This window comes from Ictidomys tridecemlineatus, chromosome 12, assembly GCF_052094955.1.
Source record: "Ictidomys tridecemlineatus isolate mIctTri1 chromosome 12, mIctTri1.hap1, whole genome shotgun sequence".
NCBI lineage: Eukaryota > Metazoa > Chordata > Mammalia > Rodentia > Sciuridae > Ictidomys > Ictidomys tridecemlineatus.
This window is the reverse complement of record NC_135488.1, coordinates 59,204,996-59,228,369: the sequence shown is the minus strand read 5'-3', so window position 1 is coordinate 59,228,369 and position 23,374 is coordinate 59,204,996. Positions and strand designations below refer to the sequence as shown.

General features: G+C 35.0%; 1 protein-coding gene across 3 annotated transcripts in view; it reads right to left on the bottom strand.

The window, feature by feature from the left end:
* M1ap (meiosis 1 associated protein) overlaps positions 1–23,374 on the bottom strand; it is a 96,590-nt gene that overhangs the window by 43,558 nt on the left and 29,658 nt on the right. For all 3 annotated transcript variants that reach the window (XM_005329387.5, XM_078028966.1, XM_040271024.2), the window contains exons 3-4: positions 22,120–22,305; positions 15,462–15,630 (exon numbers count right to left, since the gene is read on the bottom strand). In XM_005329387.5, coding sequence (XP_005329444.2) covers positions 15,462–15,630; positions 22,120–22,305 — 355 coding nt within the window. The remainder of the gene's footprint in view (positions 1–15,461; positions 15,631–22,119; positions 22,306–23,374) is intronic.

The following is a 23,374-nucleotide window of genomic DNA, read 5'->3' as shown; positions in this document are numbered from 1 at the left end:
TATTAAACTCTCAACATACCTAATCTTTCAGTTTTAAATAGTAAAGGGTCCTCAATTACTTAATTTTTTTGTTTTTTGGTACTGGGGATTGAACTCAGGGGCACTTGACCACTGAGCCATGTCCCAAGCCCTATTTGTATTTTTACTTAGAGACAGGGTCTCACTGAGTTGCTTAGTGCCCCACTTTTACTGAAGTTGGCTTTGAACTTGCAATCCTCTTGTCTCAGCCTCCCAAGTCACTGGGATTACAGGCATGCACCACTGTGTTTGGCTAATTACTTAATTTCTTAAAAGAGCTTAGTCCACAGTTATTTCTGAAATTCCATCAGCTACTTGTGAATCAACTACTCCAGACACTGCTGTGCTGGCTTAAGCAGGAAGTAAGGGGACAAGTGAATAAGAAATAATGAAATATTTTTCATCCAACTGTTTGTTCATGGCTTTGATCTGAACACTGCACTCCTAGGTTTTTGCTAGCTGGCTGAACAATGGTGCTTCAAACTGCTCAAAGGCAGGATCAATTTGAAGCAGCTCTTGCAGGCCAGTGCATCTGATGGCAAAGGCAGTGTCCCTGTTGATGGTGGACACTTCCTTGGGGTCAAACAACAAAGAGGAAACTTCATCTCTATATAAGAAACTAGGATCACTCTGAGGGAGGGCGAGTTGTTGGAGCTGCTGCGCTAAGGACATCATCATAAAATTCTATTCTTGATCTGCTTGTTAGATATTTTAGTTATAATGTGTTGTAGAGAAGTTTTTTTAAAATCTTTTCTATTTGGGGTTCTGAATGCCTCCTGTATCTGGATGTCCATCTTATTCTTGGGGTTTGGAAAATTTTCTGCTATTATTTCCCTGAAGAGGCTATCCGTTCCATTAGCTTGCATCTCACAACCCTCCTCAATTCCAATGATTCTTAAATTTGGTTTCTTAATGTTGTCCCAGAGTTTCTGTATATTCTAATCATGGTTACTCATTCTCTTTTCTTTAGTACTCTCTGAGTGTTGAAGGCTGGCCATTGTCTTCAACTCTGAGATTCTGTCTCCAGTTTGATCTATTCTATTAGAGAGACTTTCAGATGAATATTTTATTTGATTTATTGTGTTTTTCATTTCCATGATTTCTGTTTGGTTCTTTTTCAATATCTCTATCTCCTTATTGAATTTTTTATTCATTTCTTGTACTGTCTTCCTTAATTCATTCCATTGTTTTTCTGTGTTCTTTTGGAATTCATTGATCATTTTTATAAATCATTTTTTTGAATTCTTTATCTGGTATTTTGTCTTCTTCAATACCTTTGAGGTCAGTTGCTAGTGAATTATGAACTTTAGGAGGTGTTGTGTTACCTTGTTTTTCCATATTTCATGTCTTCCTGTGTTGACTTTTATGTATCTGTTGGGATGGATTTCTCTCCCCTCCTATATATGAGGCTTTTTAGGGCACAGACTTCTTTTGTCAAAGTATGCTAGAGTGGTCTAGATTGAAATCTCCTTACAGATGTGATATCCACAGGCTTTGATTAATCCTGTGGTTTTTTTTTTTTTTTTTTTTTTTGTGGATCAGGGATTGAACTCAGGACCACTGAGCCATATCCCAAGCCTTGTTTTGTATTTTACTTAGGGTCTCACTTAGTTGCTTAGTACCTCACTTTTGCTGCTTTGAACTTGCAATCCTCCTGCCTCAACTTTCAGAGCTGCTGGCATTACAGGTGTGTGCCACTGAGCCTGGCTAATTCTCTGTTTTGGATGTAGTAGTGGATGTCCATGAGTAGGATCTGAGGGCCTATACCTAGACATTCCTACTTGGGGCCTGGTCATTGGCTTGGATTTTTGTCACTTCCTTTTTTTGTATTAAAGTATAACTGAAGTTTGAATGTCATTAATTTGTGTGTAGAGCAAACTGTGCAGTCTTTTGACTGAGTTTAGTTCAGCAGTAAAGTTTCTACTCTGTGAACTTGTAGTGTCCTTGTAGGTTCCCAATACCTCACAGGATAGGGGGAAACAAATGATAGTAACAAACAATATGCAACATTAAAATAAATACCTGGCTCCTACTATGACATCTACAACATTAATAATAAACAAACAAAAAACTAGGAATGGTGAGGTCAGCAATTGTTAACAGCAAAACAATAATAACCATGAACTAGATCTGGCTTTAAAGCAAATGGTAGGCATCAACTATGTCATTCACAGCAGTAGTAATTGCAGCACCATGAATGGTGGAGGCAAGAGTTATATAAATGGATTAGTTTTGAAAGATGGTAAAAATAGTTAAGAGAAAGGAAAATGTGATAGAAAGGTAGAAGAAAGTAGTTTATAAGCCAGGCATAGTGGCACACACCTGTAATCCCAATGACTAGGGAGGCCGAAGCAGGAGAATTCCAAGTTCAAGGCCAGCATCAGCAACTTAGCAAGACCTGAAGCCACTTAGCAAGACTGTCTCAAATAAGAATAAAAAGGGATGTGATTTGGGTGCTATGGCACACGCCTGTAATCCCAGTGGTTTGAGAGGCTGAAGCCCTGTGCAACTTAGTGATACAAAGTCTCAAAATAAAAAATAAAACCTGCTGGGGATGTGGCTCAGTGTTAAGTGCCTCTGAGTTCAATCCTTAGTACAAAAAAAAAAAAAAAAGTCTAGGGATGTAGCTCAGAGGTTTACTCTTAAATTAAATCCACAATACTAATTAAAAAGAAAAAGAAAAAAAAAAGAATGTGAGTTTACAATGTTTAAAAAGGTGAACAGAGAGAATGCAGAAGAGATGTAGCAAGTGATGGTTATAATGAAGGAGGAGAAAGAATAGGAAAAAATAAAGTAAAAAGAGAGAGGAAGAAAGAAGAGAATTTGACTGTTAGCAAGAGAAGAAAGGAAAAAAGAGAAACAAAAAACAAACCAAACCAAAATAAAGCAAACTAAAAACTCTAACCTTCAAAAGACAAAGCAAGGAAAAAACTACATTTAAAAAAATTCTCAAAATGAGAAAAAAAAACAAATATGTGTGTGTGTGTGTTATGTGTGTGTATATATATATATCCATGAACCAATCAGCACAGCAAGAATACCAATGGGGTTGGGGAGACAAGGAAATAAATGGAAAAAAGATTCTTAAACAAAAGTGAAGGAATTGTCTGTATTGAGGTGGTCAAAATAGTTGAACAGAATGGATGCTCACTGCATATGCCCAATTGTCCTTTCCATTTCTTCTTGGTCTATGTTGAGAGAGAGAGAGAGAGAGAGAGAGAGAGAGAGAGAGAGAGAGAGAGAGAGAGAGAGAGAGTGTGTGTGTGTGTGTGTGTGTTTGTGTGTGTGTAAGGGCTGGGGGGGGGTTACAGTTGAAGTGGCCTAAGACTGAAGCTGGTTGAAATAGTTCTCAGCTTTGCTTCTCATCAGTATAAGGTAGGATGGAGTGAGACACACTGTCAATTGTAGTTTTGTCTGCACAGACCATAACAGTGAACGCTCAGGGTGGGGCTGCCTGCAGAGTTCTATGAGGGGAGTTCTAGCAGCTGGGGCTTAGGTATAATCAGGCCATAGGGCCTTTGTTGGGTGGTATCTGCTCTGGAGAGATTAGATCAAAACACCTCTAGGGCCAGGCAGATGCCAATCTCTTGTGGGAGTCTGGATCTCAGAAGCCTCCCAGGAATTCTAGAGTAGGGGAGTCAATTGTCCACACACAGCTGTCCATGAACACAGACTCCCCAGGTTTGGTCCCTGAGTGTATTCATACCCACCTCTTCATATTCCCAACCCTTGTCAGCTGGTCACTTGAGCCACCAGATTTAAAGGAAATGCTGAATTGGCTTCCCTTCATTTTTCTTACTTGAATCCTCTTGGATACAATCTTCCCTGTGCCTGTTTTACTAATGTTGTACTAGGTACATCCTAGGCCACAGGATAGGAGCTTACTGGGTGGTACGACAATGTTTACTATGATATCCTGACTTTAGTAGCAGCAGCTGCAATGTGGTCTCTTCAAGATGGCTTCTACCTTAGCTCTTTGCTTGCCAGTTGAGAAATACAGAGCACTTTTCAAGCACCAGTTCATGGTGCAGCCTCTGGATCAGCTAAGTTCAGATTGCTTTTTTGACTTCAGTTTTTTCCATATATCAAATCTGTTCATTTGTGTTTCTCTGTGTTATTCCTCTCCTCTGTGGTGAACCAGTGCTGCTGCTGTTGCTATTGCAACCAGCTTGTCTCCAATGTACTTTCTTCTTTGTTCAATGCACTTGAAGTTTTGCGCCTCTAAGACACTTTCACTGTCTGAGATTGAATTTTAGTGAAATCTCTCTTTCACCCACCTCACTGGGAAACAGTATCCCCACTGCTTGAATCCCAAGCCATAAAGCAACTAGAAATGCAGCTTTCCTCTAATCTGCCATCTTGAATCTCCACCAGGTCTCTTCTTCATTGTTTTTTGTATATTGATCCTATATGCAGCCACTTTGCACAACTCTTATTAGTTACAATAATTTTTTTCCATTAAATCTTTTGGTTTCTATTTAGTCAAACAAAGAATCTGTAAATAATGAATTTTGTTTCTTCCTTTCCAATCATCATATCCTTTACTTTTTTTCCTTGTCCTACTAGGTTAGAATAACAATGTTAAATTGAATTAAATTGGTGATGGGGGGCAGGTCTGTGTCTTATGATTGATTTTATTTTTTTTGGTACCAGGGATTGAACTCACCAGGCACTTGACCACTGAGCCACATCCCTAGCCCTATTTTTTATTTTATTAGAGACAAGGTCTCATTGAGTTGCTTAGTGCCTCACTAAATTGCTGAGGCTGGCTTTGAATTCACTGTCCTCCTGTCTCTACCTCCCAAGCTGCTGGGATTACAGGCATGTGCCACTATGCCAGGTCTTATTATTGATTTTTTAAAGGCAAACTTTTGAACATTTCACCAGTAAAGACTATATTTATTGTAGATTTTTGGCAGATACGCTTTACTGAATTATTTCCTATTCCTGGTTTGCTGAGATTTTTCTCTTAAATAATGGATATTAATTTTATTGTATGCTTTCTTTTTCTTTTTCCAGTGCTGGGTATTGAACCTAATGCCTCATGAATGCTAGGCAAGCACTCTAGCACTGAGCTATATTCCTAGTCCTATTCATGTTTTTGTTTGTTTTTAACCAGGGATTGAATTCAGTGGGATTAACCACTGAACCACATCCCCAGGTCTTTTAAAACTTCTTTTATTTTGAGATTGGTTCTCATTAAGTTGCTTTTGGCCTCTCTAAACTGCCAAAGTTGGCTTTGAATTGTGATCCTCCTGTCTCAGCTTCTTGACTTGCTAGGATTACAGGTGTGCACTACTGCACCTGGCTACCATACATTTTTCTGTATCTATTAAGATAACATGGTTTCTGCCTTTTAATCTCTTGATATGGTAAATTATACATACACATACATATATACACACATTTTCTAATTTGAAATACCTTGTATTGTTGGGATAAATCCAATTTTGTCATTACTATATCCTTTTTTTTTCTAATTTCTAACATTTTTTCTTATGCCTACTCTCCCCTCCCTTTTTTTTTTTAACTTTTATGCCTTCTCTTTTTTATTCATTGGTTTCACCAGAGGATTCTTAACTTTATTAGGCTTTTCAAAGATGAATATTTGAATTGTTAATTATCTCTATTGTATTTTTCAACTGAGATAGTGGAAAAGAGTTAAACATGTGAGTTTTGGAGCCAGAGAACTTGGTCTTGAATCCTTGTTTCCTTCACCAAGAAACCTGGAAAACTTAATTTGGATGAGACCTCAGTTTACCTTAGTGTTTTAATCTAGATAAACAAATATTAAATAAGATAATATGGGAGAAACTATTTAGAACAGAATGTTTTGAACAGTAAATGGTTCACTATTGTCTACAAACAAATTATTAGAGTAGGTTAAGAAATGATTTTAGTTCACATATCTTTTCTTCGAGGCTCAAAATTTATTTTAGAACAAAATAAGCTAGCAGCATTATTCCCATGATTTATGACTCTTGTTTGGGATTAACTTTAGCAGATTCTAAATTTATTATGATCAAGATCCAGTATTAGGAATTTGCTCTAGGGTGTAGGATTGCTTATAGGTAAGGAGGACATATAAAGATAAGTAAAGTGTACTGCTTCCCCTGCAAGAGGGAAGCTTCTTCATATCTCTGTCTTGTACCAACACTTCTTAGCCCTTTTTAAAGTGTTCAAAAAAGAAAGAGGAACAAAATAGATAAAGAGCAGAGAAGAAATGTTATGGGAACAATAAAAAAAGTTTTATGTTACTGAAAATAAAGTTATATACATGAATCACAACTATGTAACATAAACTTGATTGTGGTCAATGGAGAGATGACATAAAAATAAAAGTAGTGTGGGTCTGGGGTTGTAGCTCAGTGGGGGAGCTCTTGCCTTGCACGTGTAAGTCACTGACTGGGTTCAACACTCAGCACCACATTAAAAACAAATAAATAAAATAAAGTTATTGTGTCAACCTACCAACTAAAAACAAACAAACAAACAAATAAATAAAAGTAGTGTAATGGGTAGAGGGATTTTGAGGGATTTTTGAAGTTAAAAGTTGTTTGATGATCATGTCTTCTTTTTGATAAAATACAGTATTTATAAGATCAATATTCATAAATCAATAGCTTTCCTATATTCTAATAGTGATTCTGTTGAGAAAGAAATCATGAAAACTGTCCCATTCACCACCACCTAAAAGTAAGAATACTTGGGAATTAATCTGATCAAAGAGGTAAAAGATCTCTATATGAAAATATAGAACACTGAAGAAAGAAATTGAAGAAGACCTTGGAGGATGGAAACACCTCCTATGTTCTTGGATAGGCCGAATTAATACTGTCAAAATGGCCATATTACCAAAAGCATTATATAGATTCAATGGAATCCCCAACAAAATACTAATGACATTCTTTACAGAACTATAAAAAATAGTCCTTAAATTCATTTGGAAGAATAAAAGACCCAAAATAGTCAAAGCAATCTTGAGCAAAAAGAGTGACACTGGAGGCATCACAATACCTGATTTCAACTTATACTATAAAACTAGAGCAATAAAAACAACTGAAAAAAGTTTAACACCAAAAAACAAGACAAATAAACCAATCAATAAATGCACAAGAGAACTAAATAGGCATTTCTCAGAAGAAAAAATAAAAATCAACAACATATACATTGAAAAAATGTTCAATGTCCCTAGCAATCAGAGAAATGTAAATCAATACTACATCAAGATTTTACTTCACTCCATGGCAATTATCAAGAATACAAATAATAATAAATGCTGGTGAGGATGTGGGGGTAAAGGTACTCCCTTACATTGTTGGTGGGACTGCAAATTAATATAACCACTCCGAAAGCAATATGACTATTCCTTAAAAAACTAAGAATGAAATCACCATATGACACAGCTATTTATCTCCAAGAATTAAAATCAGCATACTAATATGATACTGCCACATCAACATGTATAGCAGCACAACTCACAAGAGCCAAGTTATGGAATCAGCCCAGGTGCCCAACAAGATATGAATGGATTAAGAAAATTATATAAATATATATGAATATATATATATATATGAATATATATATGAATATATATATGAATATATATATGAATATATATATGAATATATATGAATATATATATGAATATATATATATGAATATATATATATCATGCACACAATGGAATTTTACTCAGCCATAAAGAAGAATAAAATTATGTATTTGCTGGCAAGTGGATAGAATGAAGAATGTCATGCTAAGTAAAATAAGCCAAACTCAGAAAATCAAGGGTTGAATGTTTTCTCTCATATGTGGAAGCTAGAGTAAAATAAAGGATAAAAAAGGGGGGTGTTGGATATCATAATGACAGAGGAAAGATCAGTAGGGGAGAAGAAAGAGATGAGGGGGAGGATTAGGAAAGGGGAGAAATGTAAAATGAACTTGACAAAATTATGCTATGTGTATGTATAAATATACCACAGTGAATTACACCTTTACATATATTTATAAAGCACCAATTAAAAATAAATAAATAGAAGGAAGACCAGTAGAACTGAGGAAAGGGAATAGGAGGGAGGAGGGGAGGGAAAGAAGAGGCACTAGAGACTAAAATGGAGCATATTAAATTCCATACATGTATGATTATGTCAAAACAATCTGAACTATAATGAATAACTGTAATGTATCAATAAAAGCATAAAATATGAGCATTTAGAGCTTGACATTTTCTCAGTAAAAGGTATATATATATAAAGGTATACACAAACACACATGACTATTACCATACTACTATCAAAATCAATAGATGAGATCTGTACAAGGTACTGTTGTAAGTGCTTTATGTGCAATGTGTATTTAATCTTCACAAAACCCTATGAAGTAGCTATTTTTTGCCATATTTTATGAAGGAGAAATTTGAGGAATAAAGAGTTAAATTAACTTGTTTAAGGCCACATGGTTCTATATTGTAAAAATCCAATAGGATGATTAAATAATAAATGATAATGAAGTAATACAATGTAATATCTTATAGATATTAAAAGGAATGGATTCAGTTGTTATGTGGCTAATGGAAAAATTACTAAATAAATGAATAATTATGAGTAAATATCTATAAAATGCAGAGAAGTGAGTATGATATAGTTTCATTAAAAAATATTTTGTTTTAGTTATAGTTGGACACAATATCTTTATTTTATTTTTATGTGGTGCTGGGGATTGAACCCAGAGCCCCACACATGCTAGGCGAGTGCTCTACCACTGAGACACAACCCCAGCCCCCAGAGTCATTTTTTTATTTGTTCTTTTTATTTATACATGACAGTAGAATGTATTTTGACATATTATACATACATGGATTATAACTTCCCATTCTTGTGATTGTATATGATGTGGAGTTACACTGGTTGTGTATTCATATATGAATAAGGAAAGTTATGTCCGATTCATTCTACTGTTTTTCCTGTTTCCATACCTCTTTCCTTCCCTTTATTCCCCTTTATATAGTCCACTGAACTTCTATTCTCCCACTGTTTATTGTGTTTTAGCATCTGCATGTCAGAGAGAACATTAAGACTTTAGTTTTTTGGGATTCGCTTATTTCACTGAGCATGATAGTTTCCAGTTCCATCCATTTACCAGCAAATTCTATAATTTCATTCTTCTTTTTGGCTGAGTAATAATTAGTCTAATTTTTGTAAAAGGAAATAGTAACAATAATGTTACCTGTTTACCCATACACATGTACATGCAGGGACAGCAGTAGGACACTTCAGTAGACTGTGTCCTAAACTGTTAATAGTGGTTGTCTCTGGACAGTGACATTTTGGGTCATTTTTCTCTTTTATATTTCTGTAATGTTTAAGTCTGTATAATTTACAAAAGATGTTTAAATCATAGGACAAAAGCCACAACAAAGAGCACATAGAAGGATCTTTCAGCTAAATTTTAAAATAAAGAATAAAATGAACAAGTTAAACAATGTAATAACAAATGAACAAAAGTATTTTTATACATTTAGAAGAAAACAACTAATAGACTTTAAAAGTTAAAAATGATCAGAAAATCTTGATTAATGTGAATGAAATATAAAGTTAACCTTTTAATTTTAGATCTTTTAAAGGACACTTTTTAATTTTAAAAATTTATTTTATTATACAGTATAAGACCAATATTGACAAAGGTTAAAACACATAAATGTAAACATACAACTCATTAAATTTTGACTCAGAAGCATCTGGTAACTACCACCTGGGCTAGCACTCCTTAGCCCCCATCTCTGCTCAGTTGCAGTTACTACTCTCCCTCTTTCTCAAAAGGATTCCTGGTCTTACCTTTTACATTGAATATTTTGCTTGTTTTTGAACTTTATGTAAATAAAATTACCCAGGAGGCATTTGTTTCTCAATGTTCTGTTTGTGGAATTGATCAATGCTTTTGGGTATACCTTTCCTTTAATAATTTTCCTTATTGGATAGTATATACTTCCATATACCATGAATTCTACTATTGGTGAAAATCTGGAGCATATACAATTAGGTGCTATTATGAATAAAGTTACTATGAACATTTTTATATATGCTTTTGGTGCACATAGGTACTTCTTATGCCTAGGATTAAATTATTTATTGCTAAAACATAGAGCATGCATATTTTCAACTTTTTAAGATAATGCCAAGCAATATTCCTTAATTGGAGTCCATATTTACACTCCCAGTAGCAAAGCATTAGAGCTTTTGTTGTTTTGTATCCTTACTAACACTTGGTAATTTCATTCTTTTATGTTAGCCATTTAGGCAAGGTATATAATATCTCATTGTCTTAATTTATACTTCTTGAGTTCCAATTAGGTTGAGTATGTTAAAGAAATTTTCTAAAATGTGAATCTACTTTCCTAATTTTTAAATTAATTCTTTCTTCAATGATTCTGGATTTTTCAGTCTCTAAGTCTTCCTTGTGATGTTTTGTTCTTATTAAGTAGGACTGTACTAAATGAAGAAAGAATTTAGACTGACTGAAGGATATATTCTCACTACTATTTTCAAAACTAGTCTAAAATATCAACCTTTCTTTTGATTTGTTTCTGTCTTCAAAAAGTAGAGTACAGGGCTGGGGATGTGGCTCAATGATAGAGCATTTGGCTAGTGTGGGAAGAGCCCTGAGTTCAATCCCCAGAACTGGAAAAAAAAGTACAATTTTCATTTAATTAATGCCATGTTCATCAGAATTTCAAAAATTCTAATTAGATATGAGAAATGTGTGAATACTATGGATTACATAGGGAAGCTATGAGTGTTTGGAATATGTTACATTTAAGCTGACATCATAGACAGTAACCACAACCTCTTCCAAATCACTTGATATTTTTTCAATTATTTATTCAAGAAACATTTATTGAGAATCTACCATATGTCAGGGTGAGTGCTAAGTGCCTGTGATACAAAGATGTATAAGAAACAGACTTAGTTTCAGATAACTGACAGTTTACTTAGGAACTGGTCATATAAGCCAATTTCATGGCTGTGAGTATAGCTCTGTGGTAAAGCACTTGTCTAGCATGTGTGAGGCCCTGGGTTCAATCTGTGGCACTACTAAAAAAAAAAAAGTCTCTGGGGCTGGGGATGTGGCTCAAGCGGTAGCGCGCTCACTTGGCATGCGTGCGGCCCGGGTTCGATCCTCAGCACCACATACAAAGAAAGATGTTATGTCCGCCGATAACTAAAAAATAAATATTAAAAAATTCTCTCTCTCTCTCCCCCTCTCTCTCTCACTTTCTCTTAAAAAAAAAAAAAAGTCTCTGGCCTGGGGTTGTGGCTCAGCGGTAGAGCACTCGCTTAGTGCGTGCGAGGCCCTAGGTTCAATACTCAGCATCACATAAAAATAAATAAATAAAAACAAAGGTATTGTGTCCAGCTATAACTAAAAAAATTAAATATTAAAAAAGTCTCAGAAAATTTTCATGAGTATTAATAATAAGAATAGCTAACTTTTTACTGACTACTTATAATGTTCTAGGTAATTAACATACATGATTTCATTTAATTACAACAACTACTATATGGGTTAAGAATTAATAACTAAGACTTAACAAGGCTAAATACCTTACTCAAAGTTGTGCAGTTAGGAAGTGATATACCTGTGAATTAGACTTAGGCAACCCTATTTCTGGAGCATATATCCTTCTGAGAATGAGAGAAGCTGCTGTTGAAAATATCCTGATCATGCCAAAATGAATCAAAAGGAAACTAAAAAAATAAAGGAATTAATTATAAAGAGAGCGCAGATAAACTAGGGATATTTCAAGCAATGAGGCATATATATATATATATATATATATATATATATATATATATATATATATACATATACATACATACACACACACACACACACACACACACACACAAACACACACACTTGGCCCACAGAGGGATTAAAGCAATTTATGGGATAATAAATTATTTAGAAGCAAATAGGAAGCTCCTGGGAGAATATCAGTAAAACAAGGTAAAAGGGGTTTTCCTGCATTTATAAGCTCTTCTATAAGCACAAGCCACTAACTATTCTAAATAAAGACTTCATGCAGCCTCAGAGTACTCTGAGCTCTATGCTATTATAGACAAGTTCTTTCTAAATCGATGACTTATCTGTCCTTGACCAAAGAGAAAGAAAAACAGCTTCTCTCCCTCAGATTTAGTTTGGGGAATTCAATGCGAAGGACTCTGATTGATGTCCTGGAGAACTATGATTGCTTCAGTCTGAGTCATGGTCCACTCTAACTAGGAAGATGGAAGTGTTACCAAAGTAAGGGGATGTGGGGGATGCTGAGCCACACATATAACTGTAATCAATTAATTAAAAATACTTTCTGATAATCTAAAATATGCTCTACACTGTGACACAGAAATTGGTAAAACAAGTTTCTAATTCCAAGGTTCTTACACTTTAATGCAGATTGAAAAGATAGCAAGTAGTTCACAATTCAGGTGAACAGACAAAATTATCACACACAAAAAAGCAATGGTAGACAGTTATGGATGGTATATAATTAAGTGCTGAATTGTGTGGTACAGACCACAAGTGATAATAGTTATTCTAAGGAGAGGAAACTTAATACGGTAGTAATGAAACTGAATTAGGATTTAAGTGGGAGGATTTGGCTAGAAGATGACAGGGGAAGGAATTCAGAGAAAAGACTATTAGGAGTAGAGGTATGGAAACACAAAGAAGGATAGTTAATGAGGAGTCTACATATAAAAATGTGTTTTTTTTAAAAATGGGTTGTGTTTATTTGTTTTGTACCAGGGATAGAACCCAGGGGCACTTAAACACTGAGCCACATCCTCAGTCTTTTTTTTTTTTTTGAAACAGGGTCTTGCTAAGTTTCTTAGGGCCTCGATAATTGTTGAGGTTGGCTCCACAGCTTTCCAAGCCCCTGGGATTATAGGCCTGTGCCACCAAATTTGGTTCAATGGTCTTTTATCTATTTTTTGAAAGAAGGGGCTCTGCATGTTGGCTTTGCTCTGGACTCACAAACTATGTCACCTTCTCTTTGAGTATATAACTATATACTTGTACAAACATTATCTGTAGGATAAATTCCTAGAAATGTTATTAGGAGATAAAACTTTGTGTGTATATATACTTATATATATATTTATATACATATTTATATTTAGATATATACATATTTATGTTTATATATAGTTATTGCCAAACATATAGGTGTATGTGTATATATATATATATATATATATATATATATATATATATACACACACACACACACATATATATATGGTTACTGCCAAATGACTCTCCAAAAAAAATCATATCAATTTACACTTCCATCAATAGTAAATGAGACTCCTGACCAGACATTTTTCTTGTTTATTTTTATCTTTGCTAGTCTAATGGGCAAAAGGAAATCATTTGATTTTAACATTATACTGTTATTCTTGAATTTCTCCCAGGATTACTTTGGAGGGGAAAATGCAGATAAGTATATATAAGTACATCTAAATCATCTATAATCCTAAATTTCCTGGAAGAAATTTTATTCAAACTGAGTCTTAGAGGACAAGTGGGAATTAGCCAAGCAGAGGAGGAGGAAAGGGCCACTGGGAAAGATGTGAGAAAGTAAGATATAATTAACTTTCAGAGATGAACTCATGGTTTCCCATTACCAGGACTTGTCAGATAGAGGTGAGAACAAAGCTGTAAAGCGAGGCCAAGGATTAGGTGAGAAAGACCATGAATGCCATGCTGGATTTAATTCTAAGGCAATAGAAATTTATGAAATGATTTTTGTGTGTGTGGTGATGGAAATTGAACCCAGGGCCTCGTGCACAAGAGGCAAGCACTCTACCAACTGAGCAATATTCCTAGCCCCTTATGAAACCATTTTAGTAAGTCAAGTGGAAATTACCAAATTATGAAGTTTAAGAGTTTCTTTTTTAACCAGTTTAGATTCATCTATCACTCAAGTTATAGCAGAAGTGCAATGATTAGATCATGAGATTTGTAACCTAATCAGTCCATCTTAGTGTTAATGGAGTAACTGGGTGGTAACTGTAGGCAAGTGAGGCACTGGAGGAAGTGGGTCACTGGGGGCATGCTCTGGAGGGTTCATTTTCCCCAGCCCAATCCCTCTTCTTGCCCTGCTTCCTGGCCACCAGGAGGTGACTCTTCTGCCATGATGTTCTGCCTTACCTTGGGCCCCGAGCAATGGACTTGGCTGAACATGAACTAAACCTCTGAAACTATGAGCCAGAATAAACTTCTCCTCTAAATTGTTCTTGTCAGGTATTTTGGTCGTAGTGACAACAAGCTGACTGACACATTCAGGTACCAGGATACTTATCCAGAAGTATAGACTCTCACAGGTGCCTGGGCCCTGGTCTTGCAACTCAGCACAAAAGGTATTTTGCTTCACCCAGGCCTGGCATGTGCTCCATTGTTCCATTAAATTTCACTTGCCAAACACAAATTCCTACATAAAATTACTAAGAATTTCAAGACAGCAGCCAAAAAGCATTAAACCCCAAGCATGGGGCCTTTCTGCATACAGGAGTCTGTGTGACTGCATTGGTTATTAGCTTATGCAGCCATCCTTACATGTAAATCTGTTCATGCAGCATTAATTATAACAGCAAAATTAATGTCATTAAACAAACTATGGTACAGCCACACAATAATAAATCAAGAAGTCTCAAAATGAGATAGAGTTATAATACTGATAGCTATCTAACATACATAAAGAATTTATAGAATATTAGGTATATCATGATTCCATTAAAATATTAAGTATGTATGGATAAGTGTGTGTATGCATATAGAAAGGAACATTTGTAAGGATTCCACAATATCTTAAAAGTGATTAGGGGGATGAAGTAAGTTTTATTTTTTAGACTTATAATATTTCAGCTTTAACTATTATTTCTGAAATAAAATAACTATTACAAAATTTAACTATTATTTCTGAAATAAAATAACTATTACAAAATTTAACACCTAAATCATCTGAACTGCAGTGGAATCTGCTGGTTAATTTATTACTTAAGAATATAAGAAGATCATGGAGGGGCTGGGGATGTGGCTCAAGTGGTAACGCGCTCGCCTGGCATGCGTGCGGCCCGGGTTCGATCCTCAGCACCACATACCAACAAAGATGTTGTGTCCGCCGAGAACTAAAAAATAAATATTAAAAAAAATTCTCTCTCACTCTCTCTCTCCTCTCTCACTCTCTCTTTTTTAAAAAAAAGAAGATTATGGAAAACAATTTTATTGACCCATAAAAACTACTCATTACAGATATTATCATTCTTTTAATTTCAAAAAAAATTCTTGCAGCAAGGAGGATTGTGAATTTGAGGTTAACCTGGATAACATAATGAGATGCCATCTTGGAATAAAAACAAAAACCAAAAAACCCCCCTTACCATCATTGCTGGGCTCTTCAACAGGAGATGCTGAGTCCATGAGCTCCAGGATTCCCTTTGTGATTTCAACAACTTGAAGCCTTCTGACCCTGACCAGATCTATATCTTTCAACCCTTCCTCCAGTTGTTTGACCACTTCTTTTCCAGGGTGGGAAGTCAGGACAGTAATCTGAAAATAAAATCCAAGAATCAACATGTTTATTTTCCCAGAGGTCCAGAGTGAGGATTATCACAGCAGAAGTCTATGGTAATGGCTATTATGTTTAGTGTAAAGAGGATGATTTAACTGTAACTTACAAATAAAATTTCACTTAATCTTAGCCAAAAGGCCACGAAGTAATACAGACCAATTTCATTTGGCAGATTGTGGTAGAATAGGTAATCAGAACCTTCCAATCAGGCTGAGCCTAGAAAGTGACCAGTTAAAAGCAACAACTGTGTTTTACTCTTTTAAGATTGCTTGAAGCACTGGTATCATCTCATTTGTTCAAAATGCTTTAATTTTTACATAAAAACAAATAAGACCCTTAAGTTTTACTCACTAGTGTGCATTAAATATTAGGAAGCCTGTTGTTCCTTCTTTCTATAATGCTTCCTTATAGCATTCTTAGACTGATTCTTCCTTTGTTTATCTTGGATCCAGTTAAGGTATTTCTGTTGCTTTTTTTTTTTTACTGTAAAATGTGCTAATCTTTGACCAATATATGGGACCTACAGGAATATTGAGGTGTTTGTGTATAATATTTTATTCCATCTGAATGAACACACTGTATGTTTTTCTCATAAGTTTTGTCTTGGATTTTGAAACTTGAAGGCAATTGTTTAAAAAAAAGTATATATATATACTTTTTTTTTAAAAAAAAGTATATATATATAAATGTTCCATTAAATTCTATGGTTCCATTAAATTTCACTTGCCAAACACAAATTCCTATATAAAATTATGTAGTATCAGGGATTGAACTCAGGGACACTCGACCACTAAGCCACATCCCCAGCCCTATTTTGTATTTTATTTAAAGACAGAGTCTCACTGAGTTGCTTAGTGCCTCACTTTTGCTGAGGCTGGCTTTGAGCTCTTGATCCTCCTGCCTCAGCCTCTCGAGCTGCTGGGATTACAGGTGTGTGCCACTGTGCCCGGCAATTGTTAAATATATGCATTTTAAAAAAATATTTAGATGGTTTTTTTTTTGAGAGAGAGAGAGAATTTTTTAATATTTATTTTTCAGTTTTTGGTGGACACAACATTTTTATTTTATTTTTATGTGGTGCTGAGGATTGAACCCAGCGCCCGGCGCATGCCAGGCGAGCACGTTACCGCTTGAGCCACATCCCCAGCCCATATTTAGATGTTTTTGATTGATGAAGTAGGATGCCTATGAAATCCACAATAATTATTATTTTCAAAAACTTTATTATTTTAGATAAGTTTTAGGTTCAGAGCAAAACTGAGATAGCAAGTGATATCCTAAATGCCCTCTGCCCTCAAACATACAATACCCATTATCAATATCCTCACCAGAGTGTGTATTTGTTGAAATTGATAAACCTACATAGATACATCATAATCATCATAATCATCCAAGTCCATAGTTTACCTTGGGGCTCACTTTTTGTGTGGTACATTCTATGGATTTGACAAATGTACAACTATATGCACCCATCAACATAATGTCATACAGGTATTTTCATTGCTTTTAAAATCTTCTATGCTCCACTTATTCATTCCTCCCTCCCCATGGCCCTTGCCAACTACCAACCTTTTACTATTTCAATAATTTTGCCTTTCCCAGAATGACATATAGTTGGAATAATAAATTATATAGACTTTTCAGTCTGGCTTCTTTCACTTAGTAATATGTATTTAAGGTTCTATCATGTCTGTTTTGGCTTGACAGCTCATTGGTTTTTAGCAGTGAATAATATCTCATTATCTGGATGAACAACAATTTTATTAAACATTCATCTACTGATGGACATTTGGTTGCTTCCAAGTTTGGCAGTTACAAATGAAGCTATTATAAACACCCATGTGCAGAGTTTTGTGTGGACACATATTTTCAACTCCTTTGGGTAAATATCAAGAAGCACAATTGTTGGATGACAATCCAAGAGTGTGTTTAGTTTTGTAAGAGCCATCAAACTAGCTAGCCAATCCCTAAAAAACAAATACCAAATGTCTTCTTTGATATAATGAGAGCAACTATGAACAGAGCAGGGAGGAAGAGCAGGAAGAAAAGATTAACATTAAACAGAGACATGAGATGGGAGGGAAAGGGAGAGAAAAGGGAAATTGCATGGAAATGAAGGGAGACCCTCATTACTATACAAAATTACATATTAGAGGTTGTGAGGGGAATGGGAAAATAAACAAGGAGAGAAATGAATTACAGTAGATGGGGTAGAGAGAGAAGATGTGAGGGAAGGGGAGGGGGGATAGTAGGGGATAGGAAAGGTAGCAGAATACAATTACTAATAGGGCATTATGTAAAAATGTGGATGTGTAACCGACGTGATTCTGCAATCTGCATTTGGGGTAAAATTGGGAGTTCATAACCCACTTCAATCTAATGTATGAAATATGATATGTCAAGAGCTTTGTAATGTTGTGAACAACCAATAAAAAAAAAACTCTAAAAAAAAAAAAAAGAGCCATCAAACTGTTTTCCAAAGTGGTTATAGCATTTTGCATTCCCACCATCAAGAATGAGAGTTCCAGTTGCTCCACATCCTTACCAGTATTTGGTATTGTTAGTGCTCTGGATTTTGGCCATTCTAATAAGTGTAGAGTAGTATTCAATTGTGGTTTTAATTTGCATGTCACTGATTGAGATATGATGTGGATCACTTTTTCATAAGCTATTGTATACCTTCTTTGATGAGGTATCTGTTAGGTCTTTAGCCTATTTTAAAACCAAGTTGTTTTCTTTTTGCTGAGTTCTAAGAGTTGTTTGGATATTTTAGATAACAGTTACTCATCATGTCATCTTCTGGAAATTTTATAGTTTCACATTGTACATTTCAGTCTGTGATCCAATTTGTGGAGGGTGGAAGGTCGGTGTCTAGATGTATTTATTTTTTGCACACAGACATCCAGTTACTTTAGCAAGCTCCGTTTGTTGAAATGACTATATTTGTTCTATTGTGTTGCCTTTACTCCCTTATCAGAGATCAGTTGACTATATTTTGAGGGCCTATTCCTGGGTTCTCTGTTCTGTTTCATTGATTTGTGTGTTCTTTCACCAATAGCACACTGTCTCTTGATTCTCATTTCTGAGACAATAAAATTATGAAGGTTTAGGGAAAAAGTGTCTTCATTTATGTTATGGATTTTTAAATTTTATTTGGTTCTTTCTTAGGAGTTCTCTTTTATGCTTACATTACCTATTGTGGTATCTACTTTATGAATTAGAGCCTTCAGCATGTTAATCTATTCTGTGTCTAGTAGAGCCCTTAGCATGTTATTCATTGCTACTTTCAGTTCTACAGTCTGTCAACATATAAGTATAAGCAACAACTTCCCTAATAGAACTCTTAAAGCTCAGGAAATACCAAGAATTAATAAATGGTATGTCATTAAATTAAAAAACTTCTGCACAGCAAAGGAAACAAGAGTGAAGAGAGAACTATATGATGAGAGAAAAATCTTTGCCAGCTACTTTTCTGACAGGATTAGTATCCTGAACATATAAAGAATTTTAAAAATTTACCATCAAAAGAAGCAAATAACCCAATCAACAAATGGGCAAATGAACCAAACAGTTCTCAAAAGAAGAAATGCACATTGTCAGAAATGTATATTGTCAACAAATAAATGAAGAAATGTTCAACGTCTTTAGCAATTAGGAAAAATGCAAATCAAAACTATACAGAGATTTTAGAATGGGAGCCATCAATAATATAGACGAGGTTGGGGGTATAGCTTAGTTGGTAGAGTGCTTGCCTTGCATGTACAAGGCCCTGGGTTCAAACCTCAGCGCGCGCGCACACACACACACACACACACATACACACACACAAAGAATATATGACAATAATAAATATATGACTATAATATATGTATATATATTATATATATCATATAATATATATGACAATAATAAATGCTGTAGAGGATGTGGGGAAAGAAACACTTTTACACTGTTGGTGGAACTGTAAACTAGAACAACCACAGTGGAAATCAGTGTGGAGGTGCCTCAAAAAACTAGGAATGGAAACACCATATGAACAAGCTATAATACTCCATGGTGTCAATCCTAGAGAATTAAAGTCAGCATACAAGAGTGATACATGCATACCCATGTTTTTTTTTTTTAATTTAAATTTAAAAATTTTTCCTTTGTGATATTGGGATTAGACCCATGGGCACTCTTCCACTGAATTACATCCCCACACCTTGATATTTTTAATTTTTTAAAATTTTCTTTTTTAGTTGTAGATGAACACAATACCTTTATTTATTTATTTTTATGTGGTGCTGAGGATTGAACCCAGTGCTTCATGTGTGCTAGGCAAATGCTCTACCACTGAGCCACAATCCCAGCCACATGATATTTTAAATTTTGAGACAGGATCTTGCTAAGTTGCTGAGGCTGGCCTTGAACTCATGATCCTCCTGCCTCAATCTCCTGCATTGCTGCCAACCTGCTGGCTTGCATACCCATGTTTTTAGCAGTAAAATTTACAATAACAGTACAATTTACAATACCAAATTATGAAACTAGCCTAGGTGTCTGTCAATTAATGAATGGATAAAGAAAATGTGGCATATATACACACAATGGAGTTTTATTCAGCCACAAAGAAGAGTTAACTTATGTCATTTGTGGGAAAATCAGTGGCTCTTGAGAGCATTATGTTAAGTGAAATAAGCCAAACTCACAAAGTCAAGGGTCAGATTTTTTTAAACCTATGTGGAAGCTAAGAGAGAAAAAAAGGGGGAAAAAGGACGCAGGATCTTATGAAAACAGAGGGGAGATCAATAGAATAGAAGAAGGAAATGAGGAGATTGGAGAGGAAGGGTACTGAAGAATGAAACTGACCAGATTGTTATATTGTATGCATGTATGAACATGTAACAATGAATTGCACTATTATGTATAATTATAACATACCAATAAAATTTTTTTAAAAAGTTAAAAGGACTAGACCCCAAAGCCACACATAAAATTTATCACTACAGTGGCAAATACTTATAATTCCAGTGACTTGGGAGGCTGAGGCAGGAGGATCATAAATTTGAGGCTAATTTAGTGAAACCCTGTCTCAAAAAATAAAGAGGACTGGGGATATATCTCTGTGGTAATGCACCCCTTGGTTCAATTCCCAATATTAAAAAAAAAAAAAGAGTTTGGTATTTCTTGTCCTCCATATCAGTTAAGCTCTGATAAAACCCCAGTAGGTTGGGTTCTATTGAACTTCTTTCTCCTGAGGGCACAACTTGTTAAAAAGAACAGAACACTCTTCCTCTCCAGTCTGAGGTATGAGGGAATTTCGCCCTGATATTTACTATGAGAGTCTTGTACTTCTGAAGGCAAAACTCCCCAAATTGTGGGCCAGCTTTCATGACAGGGTGTCTTGGGAGTTTTTAACTTTCAGACTTGTCCATATCTATCCTCCAGCAATTCGTCAAAAAAATTCAAGTTTTCCTACTCCAGCTCTGGTTCCAGTGGAGATTTCTCATCCAGTATGTTGTGATTTTCTGTATCTGTCTGTGTCTAATTTTGGAGGCAGTAGTTTGTTTGCTTTGTGATCTTAACTTCTCTTAGGGATCCAAACAAAGTTGTTAACCTTTGAGTTTGTTTAACATTTTGCTAGTTGTTAGGATGAAGTGGTGACTTCCAAGTTCCTTACATGTAAAACTGGAAACCAGAAGTCTCTGCAATTATTTTTTAATGCATCTGTTTGCTGTCCGAGATTACTAAAGGCTGAAAGTGTTTAACTCATCTCCCTTATATATCATGGAATATTCAGCCATGACTTATTTATATTTTTAAGATTTTCTCAATCTGGCACCAGAATAGTAGATGTTTTACATTTGCATAATTGCTAATCTCAAGAAACTTTACTTCATTTGATGACAAGATTTGATTAAGAACTATTTCAAGTTCCTAAGGGTACTCAGGTAATTATATATATCAATCTAGGAAGCTTAATATTTGGAAGTTTCAAAAATCTGAGGCAGATGGAATATTCAGATTTTATTTTGATTCAGTTTTTCCTTAATTCACTTTAGTTCCTATTTTTGACCTTCAATTTTTGACAATCTGCATGTTAAAAATCATATATGATATATGTCTTCTGTTTGCAAGGAGCTGAAAATTTAGCCTTGAAAATTATATTCACTGGATGTAGTGACCCATACTTACAATCCCAGTGGCTTGGGAAACTGAGGCAGGAGGATTGTAAGTTCAAAGCCAGCCTCAGAAACTTAGCAAGGCCTTAAGCAACTTAGCAAGAACCTGTCTCAAAAAAAAAAATAAAATTAAAAACGGGCTAGGGGTATGACTCAGTGGTTAAGTGCTCCTAGTACATAAAAAAAAGGAAAATGTGTATGAAACAGAGAACAATACAAGGATTAAAGATTATAAATAATGAAACACCTATCTAGACCAAAATGGGAGGATGGCTTTGAGTCTTAAAGGCCAGCATCTCTTACCTCCAGGGAAGTGTAGGGCAGAGCAGCACCTGTGGTCACATATCTGCTGTATTGTTTGAATTGCTGGAGTCCATCCTGTATTGCCAGCTGTAGAGAAGTGCTTTGTGGTCGGAAACAACCTTCTGTCTCTATCATGCGAAGCTCTGAGATGCAAGCCTTCAACCTAACAAAGTTCCCTTTCACTTGCTGCAGGAAAAAAAAATCAATAAAAGACACAAATTTTCAGTGACCCAAGTTTCAGATTAATTGGCAGTCTAACTTCTTATCAATTACTTCTCAGTATTTCCTTTCCTGAAAAATCTGTTCATCTGACCAATAGGTACTGAATACCTACTATGCACTAAAATCTTACCTATGCCAAATGAAGGAAAACTTTTAGCCAAAGGTTTTGTGTAGATTTATCAGATATAGGAAAGAGAGTGTTATATATTTATTTAAATAAATAACCTTTATTTTTCAGAACAATTTTAAGTTTATAGAGTTGAGAGTTTCCACATACTCCCTTTCTTCCAGCTCATTTTCTCCTCTGTTATTAATATTTTTACATCAGTATGGCATAGTTGTTATATTTGATGGGGCAATATTGATACAATATTATTAACTCAAGTCCATAGTTTACATTAGAGCGCATTCAGTCCTTGTGCTGTACAGTTCCACTGCTTTCAATCTACTATTTTATATCATCTAGAAAATAATTCTGATTTATTAATCTGTAAATTAAGGAACATATCCAAAAGATTAAATAAAATCTAGATTTTAGATTTGTGGTTCTGCTTCTAGCAAGGGTTCAAATAATTGAAAAGACCACTTATTTTTGTATTAACTTTAAAAAATTTTTATTGGTACACAATAATTATACAAATGGTGGGTTTCTTTTTTTTATTAGCTATACATGACATTACAATGATCTTGGCAATTCATACATTTGAATCTTGGGGTATAATTTCTCATTTTTCTAATTGTACAGATTGCAGAATCACACTGGTCATAGAGTCATATATATATATATATATATATATATATATACATATATATATATATATATATATATATATATAGCAATCATAATGTCTATTCTATTCTGCTGCCCTTCCTATCCCCACTACTCCTCCCCTCCCCTCCCATCATTTCTCTCTATCCAATCTAATGTGAGACACTTTTTTTTTCTTTTCCTCATCACAACCTCATACATGTATTCTGTATAACGATGAGGTTCCCCTTCCATCTTCCGTGCAACTCCCCTTCTCCCTCTTTT